Source organism: Mytilus californianus, unplaced genomic scaffold (genome assembly GCF_021869535.1).
Source record: "Mytilus californianus isolate M0D057914Y unplaced genomic scaffold, xbMytCali1.0.p SCAF_8, whole genome shotgun sequence".
Classification (NCBI taxonomy): domain Eukaryota; kingdom Metazoa; phylum Mollusca; class Bivalvia; order Mytilida; family Mytilidae; genus Mytilus; species Mytilus californianus.
Genome location: NW_026262734.1, coordinates 62,779,051 through 62,800,785, shown reverse-complemented (window position 1 = coordinate 62,800,785; position 21,735 = coordinate 62,779,051). Strand labels below are relative to the sequence as shown.

Sequence of the window (21,735 nt, the reverse complement as noted above, 5' to 3'; positions counted from 1 at the left end):
TTCATTTTGTGGTATTGAACCTTATGGTAAAATTTCATTGAGATCCATTCACTTAAAAACTAAAGTTAGAGTGCGAAAACTAATGTGTCTTTGGACAACGACGACGAAGCCGGACGACGACGACGACAACGACGCCAACGTCATACCAATATACGACCACAAAAATTTGTTTGCGGTCGTATAAAAATGCAATAAACTTGTAAAAATTGAGATTAAAGGGCAATAACTCAAATAAGGAGTTGACTGACTATTTTCATTGACTTATTTATAGATCTTGTCTTGCTGATCATATTTGCTATTATCATGATAATATTGTCTCTCTATCTATTGTTGTTTTTAAGATAATAGACAAAAATGAAAAAAATAAATGGAGAATGTGCCCATGGTACACAGACTATGCACCGCTTGCATATAACGTTATAAAGGGACATAACTCAAGAACGGTAAAAGTGACCCAACCCAAATCTACCTTGATCAGTTGTAATAAGCATTGTGTATAAGTTTCATAACATTTTGTTGAGGCGAACTAAGGTTAGAGAACGGAAACCAATTTTGGGATGCACAGACTTACGTACAGACGGACATACAGACGAACAAGGGTAACACTTAATGCCCCCTCCACTGCGGTCGGGACATAAAAATGTAAAATTTATCATTTAAGGGCAATAACTCCTATAAGAAGTTGTCTGACAGTTTTGGTGTAACACGACAAAAGTTCTCAACATTTTAAAAAAATTTGGCCTATCAGATTTTCTCTATCTAAGTGCAGAGCTTCAGGTAGGAATTTATACATTGGGGTTTTTACCCATAATTTTTTTTTGTAATGGAGTGAAATATTTTTCAGTTTACATCATCAATTCCAATTCACTTCTCAGACAAAGATAGAATTGGGGTTTTCACTAACAAGCTCCTGAATAATTTGGGTTTTACACCACAACATTCCTGAAAGTATACTGTTTTTTTCATCACCAAGGTATTGAATTGAGACATGTTATTTTTTTATGTCCAAAATCACAAGTTGGCAATTCACTGTTATCCTTAATAAATTTCATTTAAGTAAATATGCGATCAGTCCAGGAAAGAAAATTTTCTAAACAGGTGTCTGATGTTTACCTGGGATACAAGGAGCAAACGATTTAAAAATTCAAACAGTTACCCAGATCAGCTATTTTGATTGTGTGCTCTATATTTAAAACGAAAGGTGATTAACAAAATTACAAAACAAAAAAATTATGGGACAACAATTTGTCAATATAAGGGTACATCAATCACCTGACAGCTGCTAGAAGGGTCGAGAATGCATAGTTCTGTTCATCATAATTTGGTTATCCTTTACATGAATTGGATTTTTTAATGCTTTAAAACAAATAAATTACTTTCATTTTTGGGTTGTTTTTATTGCGTAATCACGCAAACATGCAGCTTACATACATGTATCTGGAGCACTGTCAGTGGTTTTTAAAATCATAGACTAAACTTGCATTTTACCATTTTTACCCCTATGATATATTTTTAGCCATGCCAGCCATGTTGATTGGCAAGCAGTTTCAAAACTAGATACCACAAGGATGATTTTGGTCAAGTTTGGTTATGATTGGCCCAGTAGTTTCAGAATAGAATGGACCTTCATCACCATTTGGACCTTCATTACTGTTTGGACATGCATCACTGTTTGGTCTTTCAAATTATAGATGTACAAGTAGATGAAATGGAAATTTAATTTCTACACGCTATTGGACTTTTCTTTTGAACTTTCAAATTTATATATATCTATATATTCATATTTTTTTTGTCAATACATTTTTCGAAATTTTTTGTAAAAGTTAATGGACCACAACAGACACCAAGTGATGAGCTAAAAACTGATGAATTGGGATAGCGGTTTATTTAAAAGTGTGCACCACATTTTTGAAGTTACTTCAAATAGACAGAAAAAATATTACAGTCAGTCCTTATAATTTAATTCTAAATTCCATTTTAAGGAGTAAATCATGAAAAAACGTTGATGACGTCATGGTCACATGAGAAAATTATGTCTATGAGCTGATAGACAAAAAACTCTCAGCCAATCAAAAGATGTGTTACATCCAAAATTAAATTATTGATGACTAAATGAAAATTAATATCTTAAACTTACAAAAAAATGTAAAACAATGCTTGTACAAAAGTTTCAATGTTCAAAAGTGCAAGTAAAATAGCTTCAGTCATATGTGTGTCATACATGTCATACTAACTGATTCTATTTTTATCCTGTGTTATAGTTCTTATCACAAAATTAATATAATCGAATGTAGTTAGTTACTTTGACAATATTCTTGTAATGTAATGAATTACATTTCAAACTTAATGTAATAATTGTAATTAAAAAATCAGTTCATACATACATTTGACACAATCTGATTAAAATACAGATCCCGTGTCCTAGCTTTGCTCACAAGGATCTGACAACCCTCTGTTCTACTTTCTGTTTTAAAGACCTTTCCAGATCCTCTGGTTTTGTCGGATTAATACACACTTTAAAAAATTTTAAAGCAGAAATTTCATTGGCAGATGTAATAATCAACATAACATAAAGTAAAACGGAGTATTGCCAGATCCTTTTAAGCAAAGCTTAGACACAGGATCTGTTTTAATCAGATTGTATTTGACATGTGTGGACAATTAACAGAAGAGAAAACTCATAAACCAAACAAATCAATTAAAACTGAAACCCAACAATGCAAAAAACTACAAAAGACATATCAACATAGGGTATCAGTGCTCCAGCTATGATTCAAGAGCAGAGTGGCACAATTTTGAAAATAGGACAGTTCAGCACATGCAGTTATACATGTAGGTACAAAACAGGCACATCAATATAAGTCAAAATCATACAAAATATCATAAAATAATTTGGGACTGCATAAAAAGTTCAGTTGTATACAATACTTTTTTTTCAAGACCCCACCACCCTTTTACTTTATTTAGAAACTATTGATTTACCAATGTTGGCATATGTGGTGTGATAATTTTTTTTAAATGCATTTCAGAAGCATATTGATGTAGTTTTTCAATCAATCTGTAATGCTATATATTATGATTCAATGTAATGCAAAATTTCCAATCAATACATGTAGTAAAGCATATCAACAATATAGATACTCATTATTTTTTACCGAAAACACTTGGCCCAAAAATTTACCATGTGGTACGATTCAATAGCTTTTATTTTAATGAAAGGTCGTAACATATTCAACATGGCGGAACCATGAAGTAATTAATTTTTTACACAACATTGATTTTTTATGTTGTTCCTTACAATTGTGCCAACTTCACCTGAATAATAGGAATACAAAGGATATGAAGTATCCTTTTATGACACAAAGAATTTTTTAGTATACAACACATCAACAAAATTGTTAATATAGTAAAAAAAAAAGCCAAAAGAGCAAAGGAACACATACAGATATTTGAAGAGGGCATAGGAGTGCAAAGAAAATTGAGCAGGGTGCTGCAACCCTCTAGTTTGGGCTAGCTGGAACACTGGGTTGTCAAAAATAGTCAAGTATCTATACCATTTATTGCCATGTGACAAGCTACAGTCTGCCCGGAGTCTAAAAAGGTAATGCATTTAACAAATAGTATATTTTTGTATATAAATACATGTATTATGTAAGATCTGCCTTCTACATGTTCTAAGCAAATGTTTTACATTTTATATTTTGAAATATATTTTTCAACATCAACCATGTGTGTCAACTTCCACTATTTTTATTGTCATTATTGTGTGGTACAAATACATACTATTTTGTTTACCTATGAATGACAATTATTTGTATGACATACTTTTTGATATACATCTTTTTTATTTATATTGAGTCATAGATCTAACTTATTCGTTCAGTGTATATTTACCTGTTTTTGTGTATATACATGTTTATGTCTTTTTGATCGACTTAAGCCATTTCAATTGATATTTTATTGTGTGTCTTTTTATGTTGTAATGTTACACCACTGTTTCAGGTTAGGGTGAAGGTTGGCGCCTGTTATAACATTTAAACCCGCTGCATTTTTATGCACCTGTCCTAAGTCAGGAGCCTGTTGTTCAGTGGATGTCGTTTGTTGGTGTGGTTCATAAGTGTTTCTCGTTTTTTATATAGATTAGACTGTTGGTTTTCCTGTTTGAATTGTTTTACACTAGTCATTTTGGGGCCCTTTATAGCCTGTTTTTCGGTGTGAGTCAAGGCTCCATGTTGAAGGTCGTACTTTGACCTATAATTGTTTACTTTTTACACATTGTGACTTGGATGGATAGTTGTCTCATTGGCACTCATACCACATCTTCTTATTTAAATGTACTCTAAACCAACTATTTTTCGTGAGCGACTTATTTTCATGACCTGAAACATAAGGCGAATATAAATGTCGCTAAAAAGCAAAACTTGAATCTTCCCTATCTATATCATGTATATAATTAACATCAAATTTGAAAATTGCCAAATTCAATTGCTGTGAACTGGGCTAGAAAGGGCTAAGTGCAAAATAAAGTATCTACGAGTATAATTTCGTTTACAGTATCCGTATATAAAAAACACAATGTCACATACATATATATATACATGAAGTACAAATTCTCTACCCTAAAAACTGACAAATCTTCAAAATTCCAAAAAAACATTTAAAATCACAAAAAGGAAACAGCACCCTTCAATATTGGCAAGGTTGAACTAAAATGAAACAGTCGTAATATTTTACCATCCATTACTTGTGTAACTTTATACACCGCTTGACTTCCAATAATTCTTTTCAAATTCTCAAGGTCAATGACACGTTCTGTTAAAGGGTAGGCAAATACTTTCATATATCCCTGTAAAACAACATAAACATTAAATTCTGTTACAAATTTAATCAATTCTTTAAATGCTACAATAAAATAATCCTTAAATTATAAATTTAATGTTGTTTAAAAAAGCGTTTTTTTTGCTTTGCATCATCTTGACATTATTATTACTTAACTAATATCGGATCTAATTGGTTGCTGTATGCATGATAAGGCTAAAATTTGATAGTCTATAGAATGTCAGAGATATAGAATTTGAAACATGTCCGGGACAGGAGAAGATATAAATTACAGTATGGAACAGGGTATTCAAGACCTGATAAACAGTTATTGCTTCTTGTTAACGTAATTTATGACACTGCAAAGCACTCCATATCTTTTTAGAAGGATAAACTTTTTATCTTTTACTGTGCACGTTTGGATTTAAAAATAGACATCATGCTATGTTCATCTCAGTTTACCAAACAATATACTTGTGCTGTACAAAATGATACATTGTCAGTAAATTTTATTAAAAAAAAATACTATACATGTAAAAGCCAGTGCTATACAGAACCATCAATATTCCATGATATTATGCCCAGTGTCATGAGTGTATAGTGATCTAAAGAGCACGACCCATTTATGGAATCACCCACACTCATCAGAATTTACTTTGAAAATTAACAAGTACAACTGATTTAAGTATATCTTATTTTATATTCATTTTTTCTTTGAGAATAAATAGCACCTATTAACAGTCGGGGGACTTATTGAAATAAGTGATTTTTAAATCACTTATTGAAATAAGTGATTTTTAAATCACTTATTTAAGTAGCAAATTCGAAGTTTTGTTACAAATTGTGATTTTGTAGTTTTACCAAAATTTTAAACACATAGGTTTAGATAATATCTTTTCATTAGTAAAATTAAAAAAAAATGAACTTTTGCTTCTTTTAAGCAGCAAGGTTTATGCCTTTGATGCAATCATTTAGCTGCCAATTCTATTTTAGTTGAAAAAATGCTATAAAAATGGCTTTACATAATGAACTGATACTTTCTTAACAGATTTTTCCCAGCAGTGGGAGTATTTTTCCTGTAAAATTCAAGGTTTCATCTTATAGATTATGTAATAAAATTCTACTGTTAGCTATCAAAATTTCACTGTTCAGGGGTGTTGAAATTAGTGGGGGTTATTAAAATAATGATACTTAAAGAAGTGATTTTTTGGAAGGAAATTGAGGTATCAGTGTTCCAGCTAGGTCGTTTTCACAGGGCGGTCCGCCCGCCCTTTCCCGAGTGCCGCCCTGTGCCCCTTTTACAGTTTGCAGGGCGCCCTGCCTTTTTTGAAGATCGATTGGTATATTATTTTGTTCGTATTGATATGATCAGCCAATTACGAAAATTTACCTGGCGACAAGTATATGACTTTGTTTACGACCCCAAGCTAATCAACGGTTACAACAGGTGTCATAATCTGATGTTATAGGTAATCCGTTTATCGGATGGGCCATTTAATGATCATCAACATTAATTCATTCAAATAGAATCCGTCAGTCGGCATTTGTCTTTGAACTTGAAGAAATGTTCATACAACTTGGGCACAATTAGCAATGTTTACCGTAGTTTCATGGAGAAAACGTAATTGACAGAGAGTCGAAAACCATAATCAACTCGTTAAAAACATTGCTCTTATTCTTTTCCGTGAAATAAATAGCAAATTAAGACGTATTTTTTATACGAAAATAACAAAATCGGCCGCCATATTGTTGATCGTATTTACATCTTCTACGTACTGTTTATTATCCTCCAAAGAAGGAGCACACCCAAATAAAGAAAGATAGCTCAATCTTATTTTTTCCTAGCATTGAGTAACCTACTAAGTAACCTACATTTTGTACTAAGATATTATAAAATATGTCTTCATACTTCTGGCTTTAGAATTTATATGTTTAGATGTTTTGAGTTATGGGAAAAGTTAAAGAGGGTCTTAGTAGCAGGGTTGGTAGGGTGCCTTGTTCATCTTTTTCTGTATTTTTCATATCCTAGCTGGAACATCATACTGTATGATACGTAAACAAGTGATTTTTATGTCATTATCCTAGATTTAGTACAAGGTCATCACCTGACATGATCAGGTCATCCTATCAACACAGATGTTGGTTCTGATAATTTTAGCAACATAATTAGTCCCTGGATCATTAGTATTCTATATTTAAAGCTACAATAAAATTAAATCACTTAGTCTAGTGATTAATTTGTACTACTTAAATAGTTGATTATTAAAGAAAGACAACTCTTACTTCCAACCTTTATGGACATAATGTTACTTGAATCAGTGATTTAGAAAATCACTCATTTAAGTAAGTCCCCTGACTGATTAATTACTAACTTACCTCTTTTTCTTTCTCTTCCTTTACCCTTTTCTTCTTTAGTCTCGTCACTGTTAAAGCTGTCACCTGCTTCAGTGATTGTTTTGCCTTAGTTGCCATTCTTCTGTGACAGTGACATGGACAAAAAACAAATGCATTGTCTGCCTTAGAAATTGTACTCATAACACTTCTATGGAAACTGTATGTGTAATGTCTTAAACTGTCTGTTTTCAGTGACATCATATTTGGACATTGTGATGAATTCAAAAGAATCCTAGATTTGGTACTTGTATAAAAGTTCAAAGACTTTGCAGCAATTCTTGCTGAACTAAAAATGTTTCGACAAACCATTGTCATTGTTTAGTCCTTGCCGCTTATTTGTTCTTCTGAATGCAATATTCTATCAGAAAATATTGTTCTTGTCCAATCTGCATGATCTGTCATGCCTGTAACAATAAATATGATATTCATTTAATTTGCTCCTCATAAACTATTACAACATACATTTTTTACATGATGTATGATGAAAATATAGATTTAATTGTGTACACATGCTTATTGGAGATGCAGCAAATACCAATTTGCATGTCTTAAGTTTGACCTGGCTGTGACACAAACCTATGACCTTGCACATTCAAGGCGAGCACATTACCACCACCACCAGGGCGGAATATTGGAAATAAAGCATTCAACAATCAATACCCAGTTATCAGCTTTCCATACTTGGACAAGTCATGAATTTTACACATTATTTCTTGAATGAAACATATAATGATGAGATGACTTTAAGCATGTTAAGAATATACTTTGCTTTTCAGCGTATCCATGAATTTAACGTTAAGTTAGTTAGCGATGAAAATACACAGAGGACAAACAAAATTATTACCAAACTTGACCAGTGGTAAGCTGGTCCTCGACTGACTACTTCTTCTTCCAAATACTGCCCACATTCAACATGATGAATATTCTGGCAAGTTGCGCATGATTAAAAACAGGTTAAAAACAGGATAAAAACAAATTGTTCTGTTGATTTAGTTTGTGGTTTTGGTGACTTGAGACTTGAATATCTCAAGAGACTTTGCTGTGGCGGTATCTGGTGGCAGTTTGTTCCAATCCTTGACGGTGTTTATGAAGAAGGACCATTTCCTACAGTCTTTGGTGGCTGGCTGTAATAGGTAAGTATGTTGTCCTGTCCGGTTTGAGCTTCTTGTTGGTTTTTGTAGATATTTATTCTTGTCTATGGCTACAAGGTCGTTTGTTATTTTGTAACACATGATGAGTCGTGCTTCTTTTCGTCTTGTTTGTAAGCTTTTCCATCATAATTCATTTATCATGTTGCTGACACTTGATCTATTTCTATGTCTGCTGGTTACATATCGTGCAGCTCTTCTTTGTACCTTTTCAATTTTATCTATGTGGTTTTGCTGGTACGTGGCGTATTCCATTTGCGGTCTTACTAATATTTTATAGGCATGCTCTTTGATGGATTTTGAGCTAATGTGGAGGTTTCGATGTAGGAAACCAAGGATTTCGGCTGGCTTTTCCTGTGATGTTGTTTATATGTTCTCTAGATCATTTGCAATGGTGCAGCCTAGGTATTTAGTTGATGTTTCATGCACCAGAGTATGGCCGTGGAGTTTATAGTCCCACTTGGTTGGCTTTTTCTTTTTTGTAACTGTGAGGACACTACATTTTTCAGGATGGAACTCCATTTTGCCAGTTTGTCCAGGTCTTCTTGGAGTTTATGGCAGTCGCTGTCTGATGAAATTGTCAAATAGACCACAGTATCGTCCGCAAACAGTCTCACTGTGGAGTGTAAGCCTTCTGGTAGGTCGTTGATGTAAAACAGAAAAAGACTGGGTCCTAATACTGATCCTTGCGGTACTCCGGATTCTGCTTTTACTTTGTCAGATGTTTCGCCTTCAACAACTACTACCTGGGTTCTATTGGTGAGAAATTCCTTTATCCATTTGTTTGTTTTACTTCGGATGCCATAATGGTGTAATTTATGGAGGAGTAAGCTGTGGGACACCTTATCAAAAGCTTTTGAAAAGTCAAGTATTAGCAGATCTGATTGTTTTCCGTTTTCCAGGTTTTTTGTGATGTCATCGATACATTCAAGGAGTTGTGTTTCGCATGATCTTTTACTTCTGAAGCCGTGTTGTAATGGGTATAGTATGTTATTTACCTCTGCATGTTTCATGATGTTACTGGTGACTATGTGTTCTATTATTTTGCAGCAAATACATGTTAGGGATATTGGCCTATAGTTAGCTGCTATGTATTTCTGGCCTTTCTTATATGCCGGAGTGACATTTGCAGTTCGCCAGTCATCGGGTATCTTTCCTTTCTCCATTGAAAAATTGTATATGATGGTTAAGATTGGAGCAATTTCACTGGCTAGTTCTTTCAGAATCATTGGCTTGATGTTGTCTGGTCCAACAGCCTTGTGTGGTTTTAGATTTTTCAGCTGTTTTTCCACTCCATTAATTGTGATGACTACTTCACTTTGTTCATAGACAGCCGGTCAGAGCCAATCTATTGTATAATCCGATTAGTCAAGAGACTTGTTTTCAATCTCCTATATTAGAGGTGAAGAATACATTCAGATACATATTCGTCCAATCAAATAACGCGTACTTAACATGAAAATACATAACTTTCACATTCATGCATTTCCCAAATTTTTTAAATGTCACAATGCTTATGTTGTTACGTCACAATGAGAGCCGAATGTTCAATGGTGCCATTTACACCGATGCCTTGCCATGTAACAACGAAATGTTAAATCTCGTTAAAATCCCATGGGCAAAAATTTTCTGCCTCCCACATTGGGCCATACCGGCTGTCTATGAACAAAGTGTAGTAGTCAGTCGAGGACCTGCAGCTTAGACCAGTGGTGAAGAGAAACTTAGAGGGAGGTAAATGCTGGACAATCAACATTTAAATCTTAAAACCTGATGACTGTGAATAAATGAATAAGAACATCACCTTTGGAGTTTTAGATAAGAGAAGAAGAAATTATGTCATTCAGATAAATATTTCATCATCTGCAAACTGCATGCTTTTACATATGCATCTGATAATTATAATGGCATGAATGGTGAGGCTTTTTACACATTTGTTATTTGAAAAAGACTCTGCAAAATTCTTTAAAATGCTTGTAATCTAAAAGAAGTGTGGGATCATAATTCTTACAGCATAAGACATTTCACTGTTTATAAAAACAGGGGAATATAAGTAAGGGGGAAGGAAACCAATGATACTATGCTTGGAAGATTTTGTTCGAACCTCTCTGGGTTTGACTATAATTTATGAGAAAATATCAGAGCTGTTCGAAAACTAATTTGTGTTATGCTATTGGTTTAAAAGTTTTGACGGAAGTATGACAATAAGTTATAACATGAATATTTATATATTTGAACTCTGTTTTTCTATCACTAATAGGTCAATACACAGTTTTGTTTATCTAGGCGGCGTATTAATCACAACCACGCACCACATCGTTCCTCCATTATACAGTTGTAGATAGTATATAACCATTACTGACAGTGTTTTTTTTATTAATTAATTTGTTTTTTCTGCTTTTTGCTGTTTTGTGTGTGTGTGTGTGTGTGTGATCGAATTAATAGCAGATAGTTTGTCGTTAATCTGCAATACTTCATGTACACCTTATACTTGGTCCGCGGTGTATTCGACTGACTGTTTCATTTTACCAAGGATTTTATTTCACTATACAAATCCTGGATTTTACCATAGATGTATGTTTTTTTTTATACAGCTATGATTTTACGTACGGTTGTTTTTTCTCTCTTGTTACACTAGTCCGGAAACGTGCGCATTATCCTTTTTTTTCAAAGGTTTTTGGTGATATTTTCATTTTTCTTTATTTTTATTCTTTGGGGGGGGGGGGGGGGGGGTGCATTTGATAGTAAAAACGGTATATAGAAAATAAAATATAAGAAATAGTAAAATAAGCAATGAAAATATCAGAAAACAGAAATAGAAAGTATTGACTCCGAGGTCATAAATGATTGAGCTATTATATTATAATTCATGCAATTTAAATTTTATGACTCCCTTTCTATTTCTTTTTAATAATCGCTGTAGCCGTAACCTTTGCTATTGGTATTGTGTTTGAAGTTTAACACACGGTTTTCATTACCTTTATGGTTTATTCCTATTCAAAGAATTTGTCAGTTTAACTGATTGTAATTTTTCTCATTATGAATTTAAAAATTTGAACTCTCGGTAGGTGGTACTTCGGTACGTGATCCTTTCACAAAACACAAGCTAGGATATGCAGATATACGAACGAATATATTTTGTATAAATTCATGATTTCCCTTAATACGTTATTTCATATCTTACTTTTTTAATACACGGGTTGGCAAGCGATCCGATAGGTATTTATTTTTCTTTCATTGGATAAATAATCCTACAAGTTTATTTGTATTGATGACGAAAAGGCATGTTACCACAGATGTAGGCCAGCCCTACATGCATTTGCTCCAGTTCCAATGTGTGTTTTCAAAACTCTTGAAGAGTAATATATATGCATTGCTTTACATCATATTTTACCCTGTTTTCATCTTCAATCAATGTTTCATATACCATATCCGTTGCTGATCCAGGATTTAAAAAAAAGGGGAACCACTAAAAAACATCAGGAGTGGGGCATACAGTCTATATGCAAGAGACATTTAGTCCCATAAGGGTGGGCGGGTTCGCTTGTCTACCCATCCCCTCACCTCAATCCAATTATGTATGGATTAAGGGGGAGGGCGTAGAATGCGTACGCCCCCTTTAATTGGATAATATATCATTGTTTAGCATTAAATCGTACAAGCAATTCTGGACCGCCCCAAATCTTTACAAATTCTTTTGATTCTTGTTTTGAAAACACACTATCAGAATCAGAAACGAAAATAAAATATGAAAGCCAGCAACCAACGACAATCACCGAAATACAGCAGCACATGCGTTGAAGACCCATTGGTTTGCCAAGGGCTGTTTTCTGCACTTTGGTCGGGTTGTTGTCTCTTTTAACACATTCCCCGCTTCCATTCTCAATTTGATCCTCCATGACATGGGACAAACGCATACAGAACCTGCAGGGTTAATAATGTTTGTTAGTGCCCAGTCCTCCCTGTAACTCGAGACAGTGGTCAATTTAATTCATGACCCACTCTTTGTGACATTTTAAAGATAAACAAAACTTCGTCAGAAAGACATAACAAAGTATATAAGTTCAGCACTGATCCTGATATGAAGCTGTTATCAGTCACAGCAAAACGGTTAACTACAGGCTCAATGCGCCTAAAATGCTGATCTTTTTTTGTTTCAATTCGTCTTTTATTGACATACAATATTTAAGCAATATTTTACACACCACTAAGCACCATCGATCAAGTCACTTTGGTTTGAATTGGTTCAGTAGTTTCAGGGAAGCTCTTTTAACTAGACAATAGTCTGTCACTCACTTGGATCTATTTGCATCTTCAAAAATGGCCACTCTCTTACATTATAGACCGGATTCTAATTCAACATTCATATCTATTTGTAAATCATGCATATTGCTGATCATTTTGGCTGGTTACAGTTTCTCTTTTAAACTACTATTGAATTTGCCCAAAATGCAATAAAATGCTCCGCTGGGCGCAGCTTGATACGACCGCTGAGGTGGAACCCTGAACAGTTGGGGCAAGTATGGACACAACATTCAAGCTTGATACAGCACTGAATTTGGATTGTGATTATATATTTGACACAGCATAGGTTTCTGACACAGTATGAATGTGGTCTAAGAACTTAAAATTTTTTAATTTACCTATTCAAACCATATCATTATTATTTGCTTTTATATACAAATCAGAAATAACCATTTTAAAATGGAAAATTTTAAAGAAAAAAAAATACCTCCCCTAAATTTTTTGAACCCCCTTATGATTCATCACCCCAAAATCAATCCCAGCCTTCCCTTTGTGGTATGGTACCTTGCAGTACAATTTCAGAGAGATCCATACACTTGAACACAAGTTATTGTCTGAAAACTCAAAAAATGCTATTTTTGGCCCCTTTTTCCTAAATGTTTTGGGCAATTACCCCCAAACTCAATTCAAGCTTTCCCTTTGTGATATGGAACCTTGTAGTTCAATTTCAGAAAGATCCATACACTTACACACAAGTTGTTATCATGAAACTAGAAAAATGCTTGTTTTTTTGCCCCTAATTCCTAAATTTTTGAGGCAATTACCCCCAAAATCAATCCCAGCATTCCCTTTGTGATTTGGAACATTGTGGTACAATGTCAGAGAGATCCATACACTAACACACGAGTTATGTCTGGAAGTTACAAAAATGCTTATTTTTGGCCCCTAATTCCTTAACTGTTGATACCATAACCCCCAAAATCAATCCCAACTTTCCTTTTGTGGTATTGAACCTTATGGTAAAATTTCATGGAGATCCATTCAGTTAAACTAAAGTTAGAGTGCGAAAACCAATGTGTCTTCGGACGACGACGACGCCAACGTCATACCAATATACTACCAAAAATTTTTAAATTTTGCGGTCGTATAAAAATTGATTAAATCACTATTTAAGGGTAATAATTCCTTAAAGACTCATCCAAAAGTGTTTGCTGTGTACAGACTGACCAGAATAAAAATCAACAAAGTTTATACTAGACACCATTAGAACCATTCACCTCAAGTTTGGTAAAAAGTTTACAATGGACAACAAGTAAGTTTATACAGTAGTTCAGTGGCTTTATGGGGATGTGAGCTAAAAGGTTTACAGACGACAAACAATGAACTGAGTATGAAGACACAATTAGTCACTTTTGCCAGATTAGCTTAAAAAAAAGGATTCTCTCATAACTCATCTATTTTTAATTTGTGTATATGTCAATGTATACATTGTTTATTGTATTAATTTGAGTATTTTCTTGATCCAAATCAAACTTGTTTCATAGGTGGCTTTCGGTTGTTGTCTGCTCTTTGGTCGGGTTAATGTCTGTTTGACATATTCCCCATTTCCATTCTCAATTTTATTGTTTAATAAGTTTATGAGACTTGCCTTCCTCATGTCAGGTCAAACTTGATATCATTATGATGCCAATGATGATTCCAACAGTCTAAATTGTTATCAGGTCAAATATTTGCAATATTACAAAGCCTTGATGCAGATTTTTTAAAAATTTGTTGGACAAAATGATATATTTTCAAAGGGAATAAAAACAAAGAAGGCAAAAACAGCATTATTCTTTAAAACATATAAAACTTCTGTATCAGACAATTACTTTATTTTTGGATATATTGTAATGTGTGTGTCAGAATTAGATCCTATCAAACTAACTTAAGCAGTAAACTTTTTTGTTTTAAATATGTACTACTTTCCAGAATGTTCTTTTTCGACTTAGCCCGATTGAGTGGTGTTACATCTTACAAAGTCTATCCAAATTATTTTTGCAAAGAATTCCGCTAAAGTCGGTGATAGGGGCCGTCTTAAACTTGCAGTGAAGTGAGAGTTTTTTTTGCTCCGAGTTGAGGTCTCAATGTGACTTTGAGATGAAGAACAGCAATAAAAGCGCTGTTCCTTTGCTTTTTGTATGTTTTTTTTTATGTGCATTTACTGATTTTGTGTCATGGATGGATACTCCATATCCTTTGTTTTTCTATTATTATTGAAAATCTCTAAATCCAAGTCACTGCACCATATCCTAGGAACAGGGCCTCAAAATAGTTGTCAAACTGATATGTACTGATAGTAATACAACTTTATATTAAATATCAATGATCTATCACAAGTAATACCTGTCAAACTTACTAACTTAAGCAGAAAACTTAACAATTGTTGATGCAAGAGCCATCGTCTCCAGAAAAGGAACCCTTATGTCTCACTTTCCCGGACTTTCATCCCAGGCGAGAAAAAAATATATACTGTAAATTCTGAAATTATTGCGATGTTTTTATTATTGCGAAAAATGCGACAGGGTTATAATCGCAATAATTTAAACTCGCATTTTGAAATTTTTTATATGAATTAAACAGGATTTTTCTCAATGTCGCAAAAATTTAAATCGCATTTTAGTCTAAAATGACAAAATCGCAATAATAAATGCACACAATAATTTCTGAATTTACAGTAGTCGATTGATTATAGCTTCTCATACAAAGAATAAAATTATTAATGTTTAAATAACTTATAAATAAAAAGTCAAATAAAGATAAAGTCACATATACATGTACATAAAACTATATAAGCTCAGTATTCAGAATGAATTCAATTAATTTGCTTTCATACACTCAAATTGAAAAAAAAGTTAGGTCTTTAAATAGGAATATAGAACTCCTTACACAATTTATTCCTTGTGAAGAAGCTAATGAGGAACTGAAGAAATGAATTAATATCAGTCATTTCTTATGATTCAAAACAGCATCTGTATGTAACTCCTTTCAACTACACAAACTTCCACAATCAGATGAGTCTCCTGCAAAAATTGAAATTGAGAGATGAATTAAGAATAAAACATTTTATAGCAGTAAAAGGTAAACTGTTTTATCAAAATCAAAACATAACAACTTTATTTTAATTTAACTACAAATGGTACAGTGGCCAATTACAATACAAAATATTAATACCGATTTAATTTTACTATTGAAATGTCCCCTATTCAAAAAGAACAAACTAATTTACTACTGGGAAAACTCACCTATTTCACATGTACTATAAAGACTGTTTTTAAATATCTTTATCCAATCAGTTTTTCCCACTTACATTAAGTGACCAACAGTGAACAAACAATCTGTAAATAAAAAAAAATATTGAAATATTACACTACCAGTAATATTCTTTGAACTGGAAAAAAAGTCTTTTGTTCAAATAATGTTCTTTGATCCATTCTGTTATGTCAGGGTCTTGTATAAGGTATGGGTTTTACTCATTATTGAATAAAATTGAGAATGGAAATGGGGAATGTGTCAAAGAGACAACAACCCGACCATAGAACAGACAACAGCAGAAGGTCACCAACAGGTCTTCAATGCAGCGAGAAATTCCCGCACCCGGAGGCATCCTTCAGCTGGCCCCTAAACAAATATATATACTAGTTCAGTGATAATGAACGCCATACTAAACTCCAAATTGTACACAAGAAACTAAAATTAAAAATAATACAAGACTAACAAAGGCTACAGGCTCCTGAAGACCATTTGTTGACTAATAGTTGCTTTAATCCTGTCATTTAAACTCTGTTGGATAGTTGTCTCATTGGCAATCATACCACATATATCCTTATTTTATACAATACTTGTTCTGTGCATTTAGTATATGAAATTGTTTGAGAAATTGAAGAAATTGATTTTTTTTCTCCTCTTAAAATAACTCAAGGTTTTTCTGTGTAAAATGTTTATATATGGCAATGGTATTATGAAACTACAATATGTTTGAACTGTTCTGTGTAAAATTTAAATTAAATAAAACATGACAATATTGACAGATAGTTTCCAATGTGGCACATATTTTATCAGTCCAAGGACAATTATATATTACTTAAGAAAAATTTGTTTGGTTCTAATATACTTCTATGTATTAAATATCTTACAAAATGTAGTCAAGAAATCTCTAACAATGTAATTTTCCCTATAATATCTATTAAGGGGACGACCATTTGATATTCTGGGGGGGGGCCAGGAGGATTTTGAAAATAAATAACTCAGCCTTGATAATCACAAAAATAAATGGTTTGTTCTGTGGTAGTTTGAAAATAAATTACCTGACTTGCAATGTATTGAAAATAAATAACTCAGCAGGTCTAATCGAAAGTATGAGATGGCACCAGATTCTTCATAAATTCATCTTTTTTCCAAAAAAAAAATCGGGAAACACTTCCAATATCTTTTAAATTAATAATAAAAGTATAAATATTATTTAAATATACTTGCTGTGACCTATAATGGTTTACTTTTATAAATTTTGACTTGGATGGAGAGTTGTCTCATTGGCATTCATACCACATCTTCTTATATCTATTGAAATGTCAGAAAATTGGTTTCATTTAACTTGAGGTTAATTGTCTCAGGAACACTTACCTCACTTTTATTAAATCAGGGCCGTAACTACATTGAGATAAATGCCTCATGTAGGAAATTTCAAAACCAAACGCTTGTCTCCATATCAAATTGTGTTCACCGTGAGTGCCTTGCAAGAAGCAAGTTCTGTTCTCCCTCAGACGTAGCCCCTGACTTTTCGGGATCAATGTTTCTTATTTATTTGTCTTTTGTTCATTGATTGCCCTTCTGTATTCTGTTAGTGTTGCATTCATTTTGTAATTTAGTAATTTTATTATTAACTTGATCATGAGTTTAAAAAAACACAGCAGCCACAGACTTAACTATGTGAATTACATTTTTGCTTTATCATGCATATTTGTCTTTTGATGTTGTTCCTAGAAACTTAAGTCTTACACTGAATCTATAACGTGATTTTGCTTTGAGACCAAAATATTGTCATAAAATTATTAAAACAGAACTTGCATTTTCAGTTTAAGAAAGGGTCTGGGGAACACCCAGAAGGCATGATTTTGCATCATTTGTTCTATAGCTTCTTGGGCCTTCAGCGGTTCAAAAACCCTTCAAAAAAAATTTCGCCTCGCTCCGCTCGGCAAAACATGTTTGCCAATACTTTTAAAAGAGCCTTAGTTACAACCAAACTTTAATTCTGTGTATGTATGCAATACATGTATATGCATTGGGGAATATAGATGATTCATTTCTGCAGAGGATAATAATTAATTCTGATTAAATGGTACATAATGACTTGACTATACATGAATTATTTATAATAAACAAATAATTTAAAAATTGTATGTTTTCGAATATATAAATATAGTTGTGAAAATAAATAATCAGTCCCTTGCTTTAATGAAAATGAAAAATCTTGCTTCAATAGTGCAGAAAATAGATAATCTGTCCTCTTAGTTTACAAAAATAAATAACTGATCCAAAACAAATCCTCCTGGCCCCCCCCCCAGAATATCAAATGGTCGTCCCCTAACAAGCAGCATAACTCCTGTAAAAACAATTTGACAGCACAGTTCCAAGACCTTGCTGGTATTAACCTTTGATAATGATTTTAATAACTTCTGACACCAAAAAATGTACAATGTATACCTACCATCTGATGGACGCAAGGTACTTCTACAAAATATTCTATATCCCCCATCCAGCATGGGTCAAGAAAACAACAACCACATTACTCAGTACAACATGCATTTAATACCAACTTCTGGGGGTATTGCCTAACCTTAGCAAACCAGGTATATAATAATTTGCCAACCCTGAAAAATTCAATGGCAAACTTTACATGTTATGTAATGTGAGTATGCAGTGGTGGATCCAGAACTTTTCATAAGGGGGGGCCCGCTGACTGAACTAAGGGGGGGGGGGCCGCTCCAGTCATTCTTCAGTGATTCCCTATATAATCAACCAAATTTTTCCCACAAAAGGGGGGGCCCGGGCCCCCCAGGGCTCCCCCCCTGGATCCGCCTATGGTATAAACACTGCTTTGTGCTAGACAGACGCACTTAGTCAGCTTTTTAACATGCCATTTCTACTGTAAACATTCTACAGGAAGACATGAGCGGCTTAAGGTATCAGACATTTCACAGTGATGGATTTTGCCCCCCCCCCCCACATGGAGCTACATTTATGGTTAATTAATATATATAATACAGACTTTTTACCCATTTCACTCCAAACATTATCTAGCTTTGGGGGTTTTCAACTCTTTGATCCGCATCAGTTTAATTATTGTCCTCAGCTGACCAAGTATTTACTCTAGTTACCCCTTAAAGCAGAGGGTGCTTAGCAGAGAAGCAGCAAAACCCTTTTTCAAGTCATAGATTGACTTGGCCCCAGATCCAACTTATAACTTCCCATGATACATGCCTGCACACTACAGTTTAGTTACATTTTGTACCTGACATTACTACAAGACATCTGAGGCAGTTCATGTACATTGTACATATACAAACTGTATATACATGCATGTGTAAATGTAGAAGCAGCCTGCACTGTTAGCCACTAGTCCGATTCCCCAGACTAGTAAAATTTTATTTGGACTAGTTGATATCTGAGGCAGTTCATGTACATTGTACATATACAAACTATATATACATGTATGTGTAAATGTAGAAGCAGCCTGCACTGTTAGCCACTAGTCTGATGCCCCAGACTAGTAAAATTTTATTTGGACTAGTTAATTTTCGCAAAACTTTGTTTAGACACATAAGGAAAATGTCTGAATATTTGCCTTCGGACTAGTAGTTGGAAAAGATTTTGGTGCAGACTGTCTAAGAAGAGGAATGTACAATATGTATTTCTATTAAATAATTAATTGCAATTTTGCCATATATATACATGTAATATATGAGCTTTTCTATTGTGGTAATGCGAATAAAAAAGATACTGCCAGGGTATATATCAATGTATGCTGAGACAGCAACCATACGACACAACTAAATGACATCTAGGCCCTACATGTACATATAAATTTGGGATAGATGATCAGATGGACACATAATATGATAGCCAAGGCAGCTGACCTTGGCTATGGATTATACCTTCAGATAACTACCAGACACACTGCATAACTCAACATCCAAGCTGAACATGTATATTGTTTTGTACATCATGCATGTTAAACACTAATTAGTGCATTATGGTTGTAAATTGCAAATCACTTTTGCTTCTGAACATCCTTTTCAGAATTAGGGACTATTTCTAGAGTTGGACATGTACTGGGTGGTAAACAATTATTGACGTTGTGTTTCATTAGCATATCAATAAAATAACAACATGCAACATGTGCAACTGAAAACTCGTTATTTTGTTTACCGATCTTACTTTTTCAACATATAATATCAAGTAAAAATAATATATCAATTTTATTTTAAGTTATAACTTAAAATATATGAAAGTATATCTTTTATACGCCAGAAAACTGAAAAAGTTGAAATCCCCATTATCTTGGGATTTCAATTTTAACATTTTTCAATAGCACAACTTTTTTGCAGTCAGATTTAACATATTTGCACCGTGTGATTATAATAGGCATATAGATAAACCGAAAGATCATGATCTTAAATAAATTATGGCAAAGTAACAAGTCATTCTTCTTCATACGATCTGAATAACCAACCTTTTTGTAAACACAAAACTTGATCTTCCCCGGATAGCCGCCATGTTTGCATTAGATTAATGAGTTCTTTCCCCTTACTGATAAAAAGCAAGTCTCGTGTCCTTTCTTACATGTCTTACAAGCGTTTGTATGATTTCTTCCACTGAAACGCTTGACAAAATACAATCGGAATCATATACCGAATTATATTTCCGGATAACGTACCCTACGAAAATTTTCTGTTCGGCAGGAATTCACAAATATGGCTCCGTTTACACAGGGGCGTAGCTACCTTCTTAATGAAGTGGAATCACAAACTAAAGGGCGAGGGGTCTGGGGGCCGCCTAAGGCCCCCAGTAGGTCCAGAGCAAAGCCCTGGTACGGGGGCCAGGGGGGCGAAGCCCCTCGGAAAATCCGCATATATAGCGTTTCAAAACAATCACAACCGTAATAAAACTTGTATATTTTTGTTGTCGTTTTTTGGTCAACTATTTGTTTAACTTCGAGTCGAATGAAGACTAAACATTGTCGTTTGCGTTTTTTGTACGCCATGAGAGCTTTCAAAATCACGGAGGTTTGTTCCATATGCTAGTATTTGTATTGAGCAAAGTAGATGGATAAATAACAAACAATAAACATAAACATAAACACAATACTATATGTGGAATTTGTTAGCATAAACATCTTTGGATACCAAATACTTGGTGGACACATTCTCCAATATTTTGCTGAACATAATTGTTTTGATGTTTAAAAATTCTGTGGGTAAACTCTGTGACAAGAGAGAGATAGGAATTTCTTACTTTACGCAGTTAGGAATTCTCGAAGTTGAAATTGAGGAACTTTTTCAGAGGGAATGGTACTTTGATCACGATCTTTTCATGATCTGCGTTTGTTAATTATCCAGCTAATTAACAAATACATATGCATTCGACAAGTTGTATTGCAATATCTAGATGATAACAGTGAAGATACAAATAGTTCAGTATACAAGATGTTTTTTTTTTGTAAAATAAATAAAAAAACGTAATACATGTACTGGAAATGTGTACTTTTTTTTATAATAACAGCAGTTCCAACTTCTCGTCTATCAGTTTATGGAAACTAATGGTTGATTGAATGGTAATTAATGTCCAGTAGCAAATATTACATGCACATCAGGACGAGAATACGTTGACGTGATGTGAAAATGAAGTATTCGTGTTGTCAAGACCTACATACTTGGTCAATTTTTTAACTAGTTCACAAGGTAACAGTCGTTATTCCCGGATCGATACAAGTTGAAGAGTCTTCGTTCTAGTAAGATGTGTGCTTTGGGGCGAAGCGGAAAATAATAATTTTCAAGTTTTTTTGTTAACCCTAAAGGGATTATATGTTGATTTT

The 21,735-nt window shown here is 33.7% G+C and overlaps 1 protein-coding gene across 3 annotated transcripts in view; it reads right to left on the bottom strand.

Annotated features, from left to right (window-relative positions):
- Positions 1–20,511, bottom strand: part of LOC127711551 (required for meiotic nuclear division protein 1 homolog) — a 35,864-nt gene extending 15,353 nt beyond the window's left edge. The window contains exons 1-4 of one of the 3 annotated variants that reach the window (XM_052217636.1): positions 20,461–20,511; positions 10,369–10,397; positions 7,195–7,616; positions 4,735–4,846 (exon numbers count right to left, since the gene is read on the bottom strand). In XM_052217636.1, the coding sequence (XP_052073596.1) occupies positions 4,735–4,846; positions 7,195–7,527 (445 nt within the window). In that variant the 5' untranslated portion in view covers positions 7,528–7,616; positions 10,369–10,397; positions 20,461–20,511. Of the gene's footprint in view, positions 1–4,734; positions 4,847–7,194; positions 7,617–8,056; positions 8,716–10,368; positions 10,403–20,460 lie in introns of those variants that run through there. The other 2 variants (XM_052217638.1, XM_052217637.1) reach the window with 2 other exon arrangements.
- Positions 20,512–21,735: the final 1,224 nt, after the last annotated feature.